The sequence below is a fragment of the Furipterus horrens genome, unplaced genomic scaffold (genome assembly GCF_987537825.1).
Source record: "Furipterus horrens unplaced genomic scaffold, mFurHor1.1.pri manual_scaffold_1, whole genome shotgun sequence".
NCBI classification, from domain to species: Eukaryota; Metazoa; Chordata; class Mammalia; order Chiroptera; family Furipteridae; genus Furipterus; species Furipterus horrens.
This window is the reverse complement of record NW_028327171.1, coordinates 149,552,967-149,569,481: the sequence shown is the minus strand read 5'-3', so window position 1 is coordinate 149,569,481 and position 16,515 is coordinate 149,552,967. Positions and strand designations below refer to the sequence as shown.

Sequence of the window (16,515 nt, the reverse complement as noted above, 5' to 3'; positions counted from 1 at the left end):
TGGGAGGACAGCATATTCAACTTTCAGACATTTCTGATAGAATTTAGAAAACGTGTATTTAGGGCTAAGAAGTTTTATCAAATATTAAAATCACTAGGTATGTGAATTATAAAGCTATTACTATAAAAGCATATTTTCAAGTACTAAGGTAATTCTACAAAATCCAGGATGTTGAACCAGCCAGACCCATTCCATGCAGAGCAGTGTTGAGGCAGCTGGGTCACTGGGCATTCATTGCTGTCAATTTTAACGGATGTGGACTTAGATTTGAGCTAGATGGAGAATTGGGAGTGGGGGACTTAATTCTGGATCAAAGTAAACATCTTAAAAAACAGATGCTAATGGTATGGAGTTCCCTTAAACCTAAGCATCTCTGCCTCATTTGAACTTATTACTTTCCTTTGGGTTTGAGTACCTGCTGAATTTGTAGAATATTAAAGACATTATTTCTTATACCATGAAGCACTTTATTCTGGTACACTTTAGACCTAGAGATTCTGACTGACTGCAGAAATTGGTCCCCTCCCCCCTTATAAAATAATGTTTCAACTACCTTATTGCTGCAGTAAAAAGCACTGAATTGGGAACAAAGACCTAATGTAACAATATCTTAAAAGACTAATAAACCTCTCTAAGGTGTTTTTAAGCCACTTCTATGGTTTTCTGAAACACTAAATTTCCTTGCTTCCCTAGAAAGAATATACTAAAAACAATATACTAAACTTACCTGATGACTTAGGAGTATCATTACAATGATAACTGGAAGGAATAAATTAGTAAGTTTGATTTTTGGAGGTGTATCCCTTACTACCAAAATCTATTGTATACTTTGATTCACATAGCAAGTGGTCAAGAGTTTGTATAGGAAGGGATTTTACTTAAAAGATAACCAAATACATTTAGATTCTGAGTTTAAGCACCAAGACACACCTGTTTCTAGAAGATAAAGGCATACATAAAACGGGCAAAACCCCTAAAGTATAACATTGAAAGACTACAACATGTTACAGGATAGTAGTGTAAATAGTTTATTTGCTCATATGCCATGAAAAGACCAGAAAAGTAACATGAACTGCTTTTATAAAACATTCTAATATTGCTAAGAAGCCCATTAATAGACAAACAGAAAAGAACATGCCAACATTATTGTCTATTTACAGATTAATAAATAGTAAGTATTTTTAACATGCTCATCAGCATTGAGCTTTGGAAAACAGCTGCTTGTGGTAAAGGACCAACAATTCGTATTGTGTATCTCATGGCTGAATAGCTTTATTGTCAAAATGAATGTTGAGTTAACAAAGACAAAATCTTGGCATGTTCTTTTTAAAGTACACATTTGTGAAAATTTGCTGGCAGGTGGCAGTTTAAAAGCAATCTTTCTGTAAATAGGTATGCTAAAGTAAAATGTAACTGATCCCTAAACTGTCCTTGTAGTTAAATATATATATTTAAAAAAACTATAAGTTAAAATAACATTCAGATTGTATAGCATAGGCTGATGCATTTTTAAACAATATTTACAATATTACCCAGAGGCTTAGGTGGGAATTAAAGAGAAGTGTAAAAACCATAAAAAACTGCACCAATTTTATAGCAAAATATCTGTACATTTGAAAAGAGATCATATATAACTACATATTATCCAAGGAAAATTGGACCTTCACCAAGGAGTTCACATAAGCACAACATAAAATAAGAAATTCAGTGGTTAAATACTATACAATAAACTTTACAATTAATATATTGATGTAATGTACCAGGATGGTAAGCCAGAAGCAGAATGTATATTATGAAAAGTACAAATTAGCTTCAGTCCAGTTTTTGACTTTGGAATGGATCAAGTGCCCTGCCAGAGAGGAAGGAAAAATAACTGGCTTAGTTGGCCATTCAGTCCCACTACATACCATTTAAACTTAACCCCAATGTATTTCAGCAATTCCATATAAAGTAGTCTGGGAAATAAAAGTTCTCAGCTTTGATATATGACACCAAATCTATCTTCTCCAATTTACAAAAGGAAGGAGGAGGGGAACAACAACCGATTGTCAGAGGAGAGTAAGGCCAGGTTACTTGGCAAGACTCTGCTAGCAGAAGTCATCTTGAATACGTGTTGACAGATAACTTCCTGGCTAGCAAGGCACCGATTTCTGTTCTCAGGTTTGACCCATAATGGTCCTCAGAAATCTTAACACTGATTACTGAGGTGTTAATTTTAGTGCTAATTAATAAATAACACTTGCATTATTTTTTTAAAGCCGCCCCTAGCTGAAGAGCACAGTACAGCAAATAAGTTTCCTACATCTGTATGCCATCATATTCTCGCATTCATAAGGCGATTCTCACAGGGAGGGCATGGTACTCCAGCACAGAAGTAGCAGAATGTGAAAGGAGACAGCTGAATAACTTCCGTGCTACCGTAATTGCATCCTGTTTGTACTTGCTGGGCCTTGGTTATGGACAGGGGTTTATCATGGGACTTTTTCCTTCTTCCATGTTGCAAGCCCTTAAAAATACAAAGTTGATGGGTATGGCTGGAACACAAAATTAATTCCTTAAAAGACATCAGCAAAGGAAGCCCACAGCAGATGCATTCATGTTATTTACACCTTGTTAGGAAACCATGGTGGGCCATCATGGGACAATCACAATGGCAGGTAATACATGTAATATGAAATTTATAATTTGATCTGAAAAATTAATAACATACTGATGTAAAAAGATACCTAGTCAAATCAAGTCCTATTCCTTTGATTAATCTGAGCAGGTACTTTTAGGCACTTGTTAACAAAGGTTGGAAGGAGAGCCCATCATTTTAAAATTCTGATGGTGTTTGCTAAATCTGAGCCCTTAGAATATTTTATCTAATGTTCAAGGCTGCAGTTAAATGGTAGCACATAAAGTTCACGTGGACAGTTTCTTCCATGCACACCCTCTATTCATACAGTCAGGTCTCAGGTTCACATGGTTATTTCGGTACCATTAACAGAACGCAAGTTCTGATCATCAAAGCGCCGCCTGACACTCCTCCTCACCGCATCGGCTCGTCTGTATGGTTGGTTTCTAAGATCTGTAAAGAGGAGAGCACCAATGAGAGAACCGCAAACCTTGAACAGCATGTCTAAGCAAGACAGACCAGCTGGCAGCCAATCAAAGCAGCTTGTGCAGAAGAGTCTGCTAATGGGCCCTTCAAACCCACTGAGTAAAGCCAAACACATGTACTTTGCCCTCTGTATATACAGTCAAAACATGATGTAATACTGGTGGGATTCTGGAACTTGTAGGAAAATATATAGGAGAGGAGATTGCTTCTGTCACTGGCCAGAGTCTAGCTTAAGTCTTATTTTGAAATGTTTCCTCAACTGGAAATCACTATGGATTAGGTGTTTGGGTTTTTTCTTTCTGGAAACAAATATAAACAATACAATGGATTTTAAGCTGCAAAACAAATAAAACCAACTGCCCTGTCCTATCTTATCTGAAGTTTTAATCAAGGAAGGAATCTATGCTTAGACACAGATTCCATTATTTTTATGCCATTAATATTAGCTCAGGTCAGTATTTTGTGAATTAGAAATATAGTGTTCAACTGACTAAATAAAAGTAATCACTAAATAAAAACAATACCCCATTCCCAAGCATTCTTTCCTGCCACTCAGCAGTTTTGTCTTTCATTAAAGGGGATAAATTTAATGGTCCCCTCTCCATTCTGCAATTTGTATTGGAAATGCATGATAGAATGCCTAACATTTTTTTTAAATGCCTTGTTGAATGAATGACTCAATCACTGCAAATCAGCTCAAGGAGGCACTGTTCTGGAGGGATAAAGTAGGAAGAACGAGAAGAATATTATTTAGGTAATAAGCACTCTTAGTAGGAAGCATACTTTCTTGATGAATACGACAGGTAGCCTCGCCAGCAGGTAGCCTCCTTTTGATGGAGTCAGGGTATAGTGAAAAAATAAAGCAGGTTTCATTCTTCTTCCCCTCGTTTTGTTTAGTATATATTTCCCTTTCATTAACTCAGCATTTTTTATTTTTTATTAGGAAACATTCTACCTTTAGAAAGGGAAACACAACAGAATCAAGCCAGACTTGATCTTTTTTATCCCTTCATCTAACCAGATTGAAAAATGGAGCTGATGGGCCATACTTGGCCCACAAAATGTTTGGCCTTGACCTACATTTTTAAATACAGTTTCCTGATATTTAAATTGGTAATTAACATAAAAATTAGGGTTTCTGACTTCTGTTGGCAATACTGGACCCAAACTCTAACATGGCAAAAATAAGCCAGTTGAGTGAGTGTGAGGAAGAAGGGGGCTCTCAGGTTCAGCACAGCTCCTGACTCATTGAAACTGGTGACCCTGCCCTACTAGATTCGAGTGAAGTCTAGTTTTGCCTGCCCTAATCCTCTGGAGACTGCTTCCTGGCCGAGTGGCAAGGGGAAGTCACAACTCCACTTCTGGCTAAGGACATGCAATGACCTATATCTCTGTAGTCTCTGAGAGTTCTAAGCAATCAATTTTAAAGATCTTAATCCTTCATGTTCCCTGGCCAGGACCTGCTCTCAATTTCTTCACATAAAAATGGGGTTAACTGAATAACTCGAAAGCTAAGAAGAGAGTAATCCTAGCACCCAAAGCAATTACAATAATCAGCAACAACCCTTGCCCAAGCCATCACACTTGAGAACACGGAAGCAGGCCAGAGTTTAACCGAGAGGCTCAGCCTCATTGAAAGTGAGGTACAAAGACTTCTCCCTGGCTAGACTCTCACCAGTTATCACCCTCAGCCATAGATTGAAACCACTGATCTGCATACAGAGAGAGGAGGAAGCTAAGTAAAAAGTGATGCTTGCCAGCTCTGTGTATCCTCCACCACCGGTGTGCTAGAAGAAATCCTTACCCTCGAGTGAACATTTGGAAATTTAGTGATATTATTCTTCTTTAAAGCTAAACAGAAAACAAAAACAAAAACACAAAATGATGGTTAAATAAAAATGGGATGAAAATGAAAAGCAATTCAACTTAGTGCTTAACATTCCTGGGCATGTTAGCCAACAGAATAAGAGAGTGGGAGGCCATTACTACAAGAGCCGTTAGATAAAACAAGGGAGAAGGTGAGGTGTCTTCCCATCCAGTTTGCTGACCACCCAGATCCAAGCTGCTTTGAAGTCTGGCTCCAGAATGAGACAGTCCAGCAGCAAAACTGACAGTAAACATTAGCCAAGTAGTTTCTAGCCTTGTTAATAAGCATTGGTGGGTAAGTACACTGCACAGCAGCCAACAATACACCATGTCCTTTGATGTCTTCAGAGACAAACATCCACAACAAGTGCAATTATGTAATGTCACAAACATATGCAGTTCCATGTCAATCTCAGCGTGGGAGTCAAACATCAATTTCCAATTAGAGTTCATGCTGCCCTTGTCTCTTTTCTATCAATTGGGCACTGCAGAGAACATTGTTCCTTATCTAGGCATTAGGACCTAAGCCCAGGCAGCTACTTCTTGGGAAAATTTGTTTTTTTTTTTTTTTTAATTCTAACACCAGTGGCATTTTGTGAAGAGAGGTATTTGCTTTTAGTGTTGGATCTCATCACAGAAGAAACACCCTGGGTTTGACATGGAATGTAGTGAAGAAGCATGAATGGGATACGACGGTGAGGGGCTCCTAAGCCTTTGATTTCATTTCCTGCCTAACAGCCTAACTCCAACCTGGGACTGCTGAGCAATGGATTGCCTTCTATCAGCTTATACAGGCTTCCGGGTTGAAGGGGCTCCCTGTGTTAAGCTCGTACTGTGAGCTCCATGACACTGTGGATGACGGCTACAGGCGGCATGAGGCCCAGTTTACAGTGGTACATAGCTCAGTTCCTTCTGAAAAGCATTTTGCAACTTTAGAGTGCCTTACATTCCTGAGTGCTTATGTGGCAGCTCACTTTCTAACAAAGCGTGTTAAATGAGTACAAAAAGAAGGCTGACTTACTACCTTGAAAACCTGTTAGAACACAGTAAGTGCTCAATAAATGTTTGGTGTAGTTGCTACTGTTATTAATGACTATTATTTTTTGTTCAAAGATTTTAGTGCAAGAATCTTATAAGCAATCTAGTTGGTCCCAATCCTGATTCTCAAAGAAGAGCTTTATTTACTACTTTCCTGAAAATTTCTTCAAGCAATCCTATAATTCAGCTCTCACACACCCAGACCGTCGCAGCTATGTGGATTCAGGATGTACTGAAAGTGGCCATGAGCAGGCAGTTAGGACTGAAGTGCAAAACCATGCAGCATGAAGATGACAGCAAACACAATGTGGTGGACATGGCAGTTTCATGCTAGCATGTTGTGTGGCCCTGACAGACACACAGAGGGTCATAGGAGGTAAAAAAAAAAAAATGTAGCAACCTTTCAAGAGCATCAGGTGAGAAAGAGTAATAGTTTAGTAATGGTATTCCTCAGTAAGAACAGGTTCGCAGAAAAATCGAGAGCCACGCTTGGCGGTGCGAGCAGTGAAGGGCACAGTCTTCAGCACTGCATCAAAACGACAGCCAAACAAGACAAACAGAAGAGAGTAAAAAAGCCAAGATCTATCGCATTAGTACACGGTTAGTGCTTTGTTAATCATACCTGGGGAAGGAGATGGGGCAGGTGAGCAGGAAAGGGGGAAGGCAGTATATACCGGAGTGAGCTCCTAAAATCTAAGAATCACTCAATCTGGGGTTTGGTTGTGGGTTACAAAATGGAAATTACTCCAGGAAAAATAAATAATGCCCCATAAGCAGTTCTGCACTGTCCCCTCCCATGGTAGACTCATAATTATGTCAGGCAAAGGAAAACAACATTTTGTTCAATTTACAAGTCAGGTGTCATTGAGGTGGAGCGCAGACTGATGAAGAGGATCTCTGACCTCTCAGAGTGCAAGGCTGAATGCTTCTCCACCTGCAAGTTCATCTTATTGTAGCACTGAGACAAAGAGAGCTTACCCAAGGAGATCTGTTCCTGGTGCTGCTCAGTGCACAGTACCCCCTCAGTGGGTGAACGCTGAGGTACCAGCAGGCACACATGTACAGAAAATGTCTGTACACATACAGAGACCAGCATTTTCACCAGTCACTCAGAACTTACTCTGCTTTACTCTGGGCAAGAAACTCTTCATTGACTTCCTTTTTAGTCTCTTATTTCCTTGGGTCTGAACTGGTGAAAAAATTTGTGATTTTGGCAGTTTGGGATTCTTATTTACAAAGCCAACTAAGCTATCAACAAGAAATGGGAAGTCAAAAGCAGAAGATTTTAAAAAGTAAGAGTTTTTAAAAATTCAAGCAATTGGGGCAATGTGAATAATGACTAGATATTTTATATCAAGAAGTAGTTTAGGAGATGTATGATAATGGTACTGTGGGTATATTTGCTTTACTAAAGAGTCCTTATCTTTTGAAGATACTACTGATATACTTCCACATGAAATTGTCTTGGAATTGCTTCAAAGTAATCCCAGAGGTTGGGTTGGGGACCAGGGAGTAGGTAGAAGCAGGCAACTAACAGGACTGGCCCAGAGTTGAACACAGTTCATTGGTGGAGGTTATATGGAATCTCATCACACAGTCTCCCTACCTTTTCACATTTAAAATATTTTGCACAATAAAAAGTTTTAGCATCTTAGAAGCTGATAAATAGTATTCCTATGCAATAGACATGAAAGGAAAGTGGCTTACAGCCACTGCCACCAGACAGTGGTCCAAATAACTGCCTCAGTCTGTAAGAGGAAGGCAGAAACTCTATGAAATTGGTTCCAGCAGAACACACAAAGCTACGTCATCAGAAAAAACAAAGCTGGGTTAGGCACCATCCTCAGCTGGCAGAAGGGCCCTTCTGAATGAAAGCACCAACTCCTGATGTCCTTGTCTTCAGTTACTGGTTACTGTGAACAAGCAAAGGGGCTTTTAAAGAGCATGTTGGAGAAATCTGTACTGACTGGTAACACAGACCCCTGAATGGGTCTTACCATAGCATTTGTTAATCAGGCAGGAGTGGCTGGCTGCCAGGAAGAAAATAGAGCATGGTGACAAATGGAAGACAATGGAGAACCATCAGGAGATGGCGCCCTGGGGAATTCTCAAGGGTTTCAATGACATTGAGAAATAAAGAGATTCTATAGAGAGTGTTGGGGTTCTTTGATAGGCAATATATAGGCTACAATAAATATACTTCAAACACTAGCTCAGACTCTCTGCCTAATTCTGGATCTTATTAAAGTCAACTGAAGAACTGTAAACCCTGGACAGGAGGCAGCAAAATCTGCAAGAGGCCAGTATGGGTGAGACCAGCAGATCTCCATGGGCCACGAGGAGGAAACATCTTTTACCTGTGATAATATCTTCAATGGCACCATCTTTTCCTTCATATACGTGTCTGTTATCTTTAACTTGACGCCTTCTTAATTCCGCAATTAATTCTTGCTGCTGCCTCTTTGATTTGTGAGAAGGAGACTAAGAAGAAAGAAGCAGGGATTAGTGGGACCAGCACCCATTGGAGGGTTGAGAAAATCAAGAATGAGTCTCAACATTGTTACTAACGTGCAGCCTCAACCGAAAACAGAAACAGCACCAGCCCACACGGGGCGCAAACAGAGAAAAACCCAGAAAGCCTCTGAGAAGAAAACAAACTTTCACTGAAGAACCCACAAAAATCCACTGGTAGTGATGGGAAGGCTGGATCCTATGGTGATAACCCCTGACCTCCTAAACTCTGTTGCAAAGGGTCATGATGAAGACCAGTTGGATCTGTGAGTCTTCACCTATGATGTCCCCTCCATGGAATGCTCCGCCCATTCCTCCCAGCAAAGCCCTCAAGCCAGCAGGGCCAGCATCCGCACATGCCCGCCAAGCCCTCCCTGGACAATAAGCTGTCCCGGCATCAAATACAGCCTCTCTGCACAGCAACCCAACTGAGCTTTAAGTTCCAGGTCTCTGTAAACTGAGAAATGCCACACAAACATGCTCTTAGCTGTTTTGCTGAACGAAGTTACTAATGAACAAATCTCCCTTTGCCATGTTCCCGAGCCCTAGAAGGGGTGATGAGGAATTCTGTGCGCGTCTGGCCTTTGCCCGTCGCTCCTGCTTGCCCCCAAGGGGCCACCCGGACCCGTTACACGACGGCCATCACAGAGCCCACGGCTCCTCACCTTTGGATCCTGCTGCTCCATCAGCGCTTCCTGCTCCAGGAGCTTCTCCATGAGTGCTTGCTCCTGCTTTTTCCTCAGCTCGTTCTCCTCCTCTGCTTGCTGGGTGAAGTCAAAAGAATCAAAAGATATGTCAGTGGAAACAGCAGTCAAGATCCCTAATTCATTCTGCAAGAATCCCTGGTGAGCCAGGAAGTAGAGTAAATGGAAAACTCTGTAATCTTTACTTTCTGCCTACATATAATGCTGATTCGGGGCTTCCCTGTTGGTCACTGTGACCTCTATCCAAGTTGAGTAGCTGGGATTTACCTCACTCAGGTATTCTCTCCCGGTCCCTGCTCACAGCACTGCTCAGTCCCAGTCCCAAAAGTGTGGAGGGGACCTACCTGATTGGCAACTCTGTGCAGTGATTTTTAAGTGAGTTTGTTTTGCTCCCAGAATCTGTGTACCTACCTAAAGCTTCTCTGACTCCTCAGCTACCTCTCCTTCCACCCACTATTAGCGGAAGGCCTCCACTCCCTTGCCTCTTGTCTCCTTCAGGGGCAGAGTGAATAGCCTGATAAATCTGGGACAATGAATCACACAGGCTCGCCTCAACTCAGCCCTCTGGGTATCCTCTCTTCCAAAGTCAGCCTCCCTAAAGAGACTTCTAGTAGTCTAGCTGTGAACTGGTTAAGTCATATAATTTAGGGCTGAAGTGTAAACTCACAGATACACACCATATACTCCAACCCAGTTTTTTTTTTTATCAGTAATAGTTTACATTTTGATCTCTCTGGCTTTTGTTTCAAGTTTCAAATTGAACTGAACATGAGAAAGAAAGGAAGGGATGTCATCCTAAAACCTATGCACAAAGTCCTGGGTCAGGGTCAGGATGGCAGGTTCCTTGTTATATACAACCTCGGGCAAGTAAATCTTCCCATAACCTCACTGCCTGACCGCAAGTGCCTCGTGGCGCCAACTACCAGGGCTGCAGGGAGAAACGATGTGGAAGGGGATCCCTGATAGACTCTGGCCTGTGACACCCCACAGGTCCCCAAGGGCAGCTTCTTTTTCCTCTCCTCTACACATGTCCCTGCTGAAGCATCAGCTTTTGAGACCAACCAGAGCCACTTTCCAGCCTGATGAATATTATACAATTTAAAAATAGCATATATTTTCTCTTTAGACTGAAACTTACCATTTTTTATGTGAAAAAAAATGGGATCCCAGCACAGAACAGGAGCTGCCTTGAGCCATCCCTGCAGCACGCTAGCACCGTGGCCGGCAAAGCCCAGAGTGCCGCAGTCAGCGCTGCCGCCCAGCAGCCCTCACTGCTCCCAGCCCCGTGCCCTGCACAGCACTCTGTGCTGTATTTGCGTTTGTCCTCACTTCCAATGCCCTTTTCCTTTCACAAACAGTTTATGACATCCCCGCTACATGAAGCCACACTGAGAGGAGATGGCTAAATCTTTTGAGTTTCAATAGAAGGCCCAAGGATGGTTCTCCAAAGCCATCAGTCTCTCGTGGGGCTGCAAAAGTGACCCACTATTTCCAAAAGGCTATTTCTCAAAAATGTACGAGAGGGGACCAAAAATCCCTGAATTATCTTCTGCAGAGTAGGCCCTTGAGTACAGGCTTCCTTCGCTAGGTGAGTGTTCTGGGAACCCATCTGTATCAGTGTACCAGCTGGTGTTGTTGTGAAAGGCTGTGTTCAGCTTCAGTAAATTTTTTTTGAAGACTCTTTCAATGTGTTTGCCCATTTCATGATGGATGATTTATGAGCACACCTGCTCACACCACACTGAGTGTGGAGCAGTTTTGGACCAAAAACCAAAAAGGCACGACCCCTCATGCCCCACCCTCCCTATTTACCTGATCTCACACTGAGTGACTTTTTATTGTTTCCCCAGATGAAAAAGTCCTCAAATGGAAACGTTTTGCTAACGTGGAAGGGGTAAGACAAAAAACAGCAGAAGCACTAAAAGGCATTAAAATCGAGTTCAAAATCTCTTTTGAGCCGATGAAAAAGTTTCAATAGGTGTACTGCATCAAATGAAGAGTACTTTACAGGTGACTGAAGTTTAAACACGTAAGGATAAGTACACGTGAAGGAACAGAGAACAACCATCCTCCTGGTGCCCTCCTTCAGCCCACATGAGAGAAGCGCTGGTCTAGACGGCCTGCATGCCTGGGGAGGACCAACCCCGGCAGGCTGCTCCGGACCTCAGCCACAGCACCAGGCCACAGACCAGGGCTCACTCCTCCCACCTGCTCACCACCAAGGGAGGCCTGGATTTTCTAAGTCCTTCAACATGCCTGTGAGGGTGGACAGTCAATGGGGCGGCAATGTCTTGGAGCATCTCACTGGCCTCAAGGAGCAGCCTGAGCCCCAGGACCAGTTGGGGGTGAGACACGGGGCACGCAGGGCTGAGGGCCCAGGAGCGCTCAGCCTCCCTGGGCCAGAGGCTGCTGTCTCACTGACCACCCAGATCTGCTGCTCCCAAAACAGTGGCAGCCTCTACAGAACTGCTGAGACTCAGACCCAGCTCTGAAAGGGCACCCACTTGAAAAGTTATGCCAAGGACACCATGCTCTAAGGACACTGCATTCCTGTTTACCTTGTAGGCTTTCACAAACCGGACAAACACAGGAAAGAAGACAGAGGGTGGTGTCGTCTTGGGATTTTCTCCAAAATACTTCACCACATCATCAAAGGCATCCTGTGGAAAAGCAGATTTCTCTTGAATTTCATTAGTTCCAGCATTTGAACTTGATGCTCTGGATGAAGAGTTGTAGCAAAGCAGCAATGACTACACATGACTCCTGTAGCTCCGCGAATCTGTCCCCAACAGCAACCCACAATTCTTCAGAGCCCCGCGTTTCCTACCAGTGCCTGGTCAGAGGCAGCCAGAAGGCAACAGCACTGCACAGGGATACCTTTCTGTGACCCCTTGCCACTTCCATACACCTACACACACACACCTGTGCACCTGCACTCCTGTTCTTCCATTAGCTTTCTAAGGCCAGGGCAGAACTCCTTAAAACTAACAATGTTAGAGGGGATCTTAGAAGTCACTCATATTCTGAATCCCAACTTGCTGCTTCACTGCTCCTTGTCACGTCCCTGCTGCAGGGACATTCAAGTGTCTGTTGGCACCCATCTGTGACACAGCCAGTGGCCTCAAATCAAAGCCATTGCCCCATATCCGCTTTCTGAGTCCCACAACACCCTGCCTTCCCTGCTATGATGGTATGCAATCCGTACTGACTGTTTTTCAAGTGCGTAGACTTGACCCCCCAGGGCAGTGTAATATTTCAAGGTCAAAGGCCAAAGCAACCCGACACACTGGGAACACTGCTTTGCTGAGCATGGGCCTGACACATGTGGGCTGAACTGAATACAGGACTCACATACAGGAAGCCTAGAGGTGAATGGGGAGGAGTTGGGGGAGGGAAGGCCTCTAGAGAAGAGGGTGAAACACCCAAATTAGAGAAGACAAGGAGTAAGACAGGAGCCCTTCCAGGTACAATAGCTATAAAGATACTCCCCTCCCCCTCAATAATCACAAGCTACATAAGAATTCTACCTTCAGTAGACAGGAGGCAATTTCCCCCCAAATCCTAGGCCAGCACCCCAGGTGACTTTAAGGGACCCAATCAGTTCTCCTCTGTGGCTGTTGGGGGCACAGATACAAACCTGGGCGATCTTGGCATCGTCCTGCAGCTTCTTCAGCTTCCCCTCGTTGCTGAGAATGAACTCCTTCAGTAGCGTGTTGTGGTCATGCATGGTGTATTCCCTCTTGGTCAAGTCCATGCCCCTCTGGAGTTCCTTGACATCCAGTAAAACATTCTCGAGGGAGACTGAAGCAGAGAAAGCAATGTTCCCATGAACCTCAACCAGCAAGTCAAAACCACAGTGAGTCTGGCTGGTAAGCCCAGCTCTCAGTGGAATACTGGGGTTACTCAAGGGTCTTAGATCTCATCTCCAGCTTTTAGAGTAGAAATATTTTCATATAAATAAGTTACCAAGTGCTGACTATCATTAAATTCTTTATATGCAAGAATCCATTTGTACCATTAGCCCATTTTACCGGCAAGGAAAATCAGCATAGTGGTTATGCAGTCTGTCCTAGGTCACAGAGCTAGGAGGTGGCAGAGATGGAGTTCAGGAAACAACCACGAACTCCACCTTCCGTGTTTTCATACTACTCTTCTATTTCTCTTATAGGAGCTGATGGCCCTTTGGTTGGCCTACAGAGGTAAGAAGATAACACTTTGAACTCTTTGCATTTGCATTTCTGTGGCTTTCCAGCAGGGGGCAGCACTTTACCTGTTGAACTTCAGTTGTATTGACCGCTTGGACCCAAGACAGCCTTGGGCAGCTTCTTTTTGTTCAGCGGTCCTTCCCTGCTTCAGGAGGGTTTATCAGCATGAACCTTTCCATGCACAGCAGGGAATCCTCCTAGAGCAGGTAGGCCCCTGCAACCTCCTGCAGAAGGTCCAGGCCCCCGCTCTGGCTCCCACGGCCTGACTCAGCTCTGCTCATAGATGGGTTACAGAAAAATGCAGTACGCTTTCCCCTCACTAGACTCACACTGTCTTATTCATCTTTGGCTCCTCAATGCTTAGGACAGTGCCAAGCACACAGCAGGGAATCATAAAGGTTCACTGGCTCCACAAAGGAGCGAGTGTGAGTGAGTGAAGGTATAGGGTCCGTGTCAGCTCACGGGGGCACCAGGAAGCAAACACAGAAAACAACTCAGCCAGAGACTTCCTCTATCTCCTCATTTTCTCCAAATGAGTTTTCTCAAATGACACTTTTGGGGAATCTCATCTGGGTCAAACAAAAGGTGCTAATTAGTAAGATAGGAATTTCTTAAAACTTTTTTAAAAATTACACTTGTGACACTAAAGAACTCCTCTAAATTAGCCAAAGGAAAACTTGTAAGGAGGAAAATCTCTCTGCCGGAACAGAAATCCTGGGACCAGCGCAAGTGAGCCCTGACCCCCGCAGCCCTGTCACAGCCTGTGCCGCACAGCCCTCCACAATCACAGCACCATTTCCACCTGCCTCTCAGCTCCGTCACGGCTTAGCAGCACCCATCCCAGCAACAGTGTGTCACCTCATTCATTCATTCATTCACTTGTTCATTCGCTGCTCATTCATGTGTTCACTTTCTCCTTCATTTATTCCCACGATCAACTGCTCAGGGGAAAAGGGAATTATAAAGATAAATAAGACTTAAACTCATACATACAGAGAACATTTTGATGATTGCAAGACTGGGGAGAGGGTGTAAAAGGTGAACACTACAAGCTGCCAGTTATAAAAATAAGTCATGGGGATGGTAAGTACAGCATGGGGACACGGTCAGTACCTAATGACTATGATGGTGTCAGGGGGGTGCCAGACTTATCAGCGTTATCTTTCTTGTACACCTGAAACTAATATAATATTGTATGTCAACTATAATTGAAACATAAATTTTAAAAAGATAAGTAAAACTTGATTATGCCTGTAAGTACACAGGCTGCAATGGACATGCAAACTGTTGTGATAGCCTGAAAGGCTCGATTCAGTAAGTCCTGGGTAGGCCTCAGGGATATGAGTTTGTAATAAACACCTTATTTCAAGGTCATAATTTGGGAATCACAACTTATAACTAACTCTGAGGTCAAGCTGCATGTTGTTCCTCTTTCTAACCTAATACTCTTTTGAGAAGACATGGTACCTTGGGTGATACACTGGATGAGAAGACAACCTAGGTTCTAGGATTCTAGTCCTGTTCCTATTACTTGTGACCCATGTGATGTTGAGCAAGGCATTTAATCTCTGAAAAAGTAAGTTTTCTCATCTCTAACACGTGGATACAAGTACCTAGTACAGCCCAGCTATCTCAGAATCACTGATGCTTTAAGTGAGAAAATGCGTAACTGTCACAGCAAAGTAACAACCAGCCAAGATGTACTGAAAATTTAACTTGTTTTCAGGCCAAAGGCACGTGGAAACATCACAAAATCAAAGTGTTTGTTGGGGAAAATCAAAAGTGTTTGTTGGGGGTGATTCTCAGATTCCCATTCTCTTATTGGAAACAATAGCCACAGAATAAAAAGGGCAAAAAAATGGAAGAGGGAAGGTGCATGAACCCCAGAAACCTGGATCTTTACAGAGAGGACATCGAGAGAGGTCACCTTCATGTCCAACTTCAGTACTGCTCCCAGGAATGGGCTCCCGCTCAGAGCTGGATGTTTTGGCCGTGCCTCTTTGAAGAGGTTCTGAAGAGTGTTTTCTCCGGCAGACATTGGCCCCACCGTGATTAAAGGCATTCCCCACCCAAGAGTGACAGTAAGAACTGAAGACCAGTACCTGCAGCGGCCTTCTCCACATAATGAAGCTCATTATAGAAAAGAGACACTTGGTGATATTTTTCTTTTACAACATTGGATATATAGTGCAACAGTGTTTGCTTCCGGTCTGTTGACTTTGTATCTAAAAGCTGAACACAAAAGGAAATAAAGTTAGAGTGAAAGGTGGGGGGGGGGGGGGACAGAAAAGTTCCTCTCAGATGAATTTCTCCCAGTCAACAGCAGAGTACAGGTGCCCCCACATGGACAAAAGCATTCCCACAGGAGAGGCAAGATTGGATCTGCTCTTTGATGAACCAGCCCACTGATTTTTAAATGACAACTTCCCGACCAGGGGATACACTCAACTTCAGGGATGACTCCAAGCACCTAGAACTGATCCCACACCTTCCCTCACACCCCACATCTGCTGTACTGCCTCTCCTGGCTCAAAAGTGGGGAGACCCCAGTTCCAGTGCTCGCCAAAGTGCAGGCCCAGAGCTGGAGTGCTGCAGGTGTGCACGGTTCTCCCTGCACATGGGGGGCTCTTAGCTCAGCCCCTCTCAGTCCCTAGCCTCTCATGACCCAAATCGGACATGCCCATGGAACCATGATGTCCTCGGGGACAGAACTGGATACCCCCTATCAAATAACAATGTCTTCCCCGAGGCTGCGGACCCAGCCCACTGTCCCACCTTCCCACATGGAAGCCACATCAGCCCCATACAGCCTGGGGGAGAGACTGCCAGCAGGATTTTCTCTGGTCCCATTTACAGAAGTCAGGCAACTCTGAAAAGCAGAGCACCCTTTCCATCCAGGAAAAACACAGAAATGTTTAGAAAAGACAGAAAAGTATAAAGAAGCAGTTCAAAAACAAATCCCCTAACTCCATCTAGCCTCTCGGTAAATATTTCAAACATACTTCTATTCAGTTTTTTTCCTGCCTATTTTTCATAGATAAAATTGAACTGTACATTCAATGTATATCCTGCTTTCTTTTCTCAACAC

The 16,515-nt window shown here is 43.5% G+C and overlaps 1 protein-coding gene across 5 annotated transcripts in view; it reads right to left on the bottom strand.

Moving 5' to 3' along the window:
• Positions 1-1,014: 1,014 nt before the first annotated feature.
• FMNL2 (formin like 2) overlaps positions 1,015-16,515 on the bottom strand; it is a 297,033-nt gene continuing 281,532 nt past the window's right edge. For 2 of the 5 annotated variants that reach the window (XM_090279847.1, XM_090279811.1), the window contains 6 exons: positions 15,530-15,659; positions 12,860-13,023; positions 11,781-11,882; positions 9,184-9,282; positions 8,365-8,488; positions 1,015-3,070 (listed from right to left, as the gene is read on the bottom strand). In XM_090279847.1, the coding sequence (XP_090135973.1) occupies positions 2,961-3,070; positions 8,365-8,488; positions 9,184-9,282; positions 11,781-11,882; positions 12,860-13,023; positions 15,530-15,659 (729 nt within the window). In that variant the 3' untranslated portion in view covers positions 1,015-2,960. Of the gene's footprint in view, positions 3,071-4,860; positions 4,955-6,407; positions 6,534-8,364; positions 8,489-9,183; positions 9,283-11,780; positions 11,883-12,859; positions 13,024-15,529; positions 15,660-16,515 lie in introns of all 5 variants that reach the window. The other 3 variants (XM_090279837.1, XM_090279828.1, XM_090279820.1) reach the window with 3 other exon arrangements.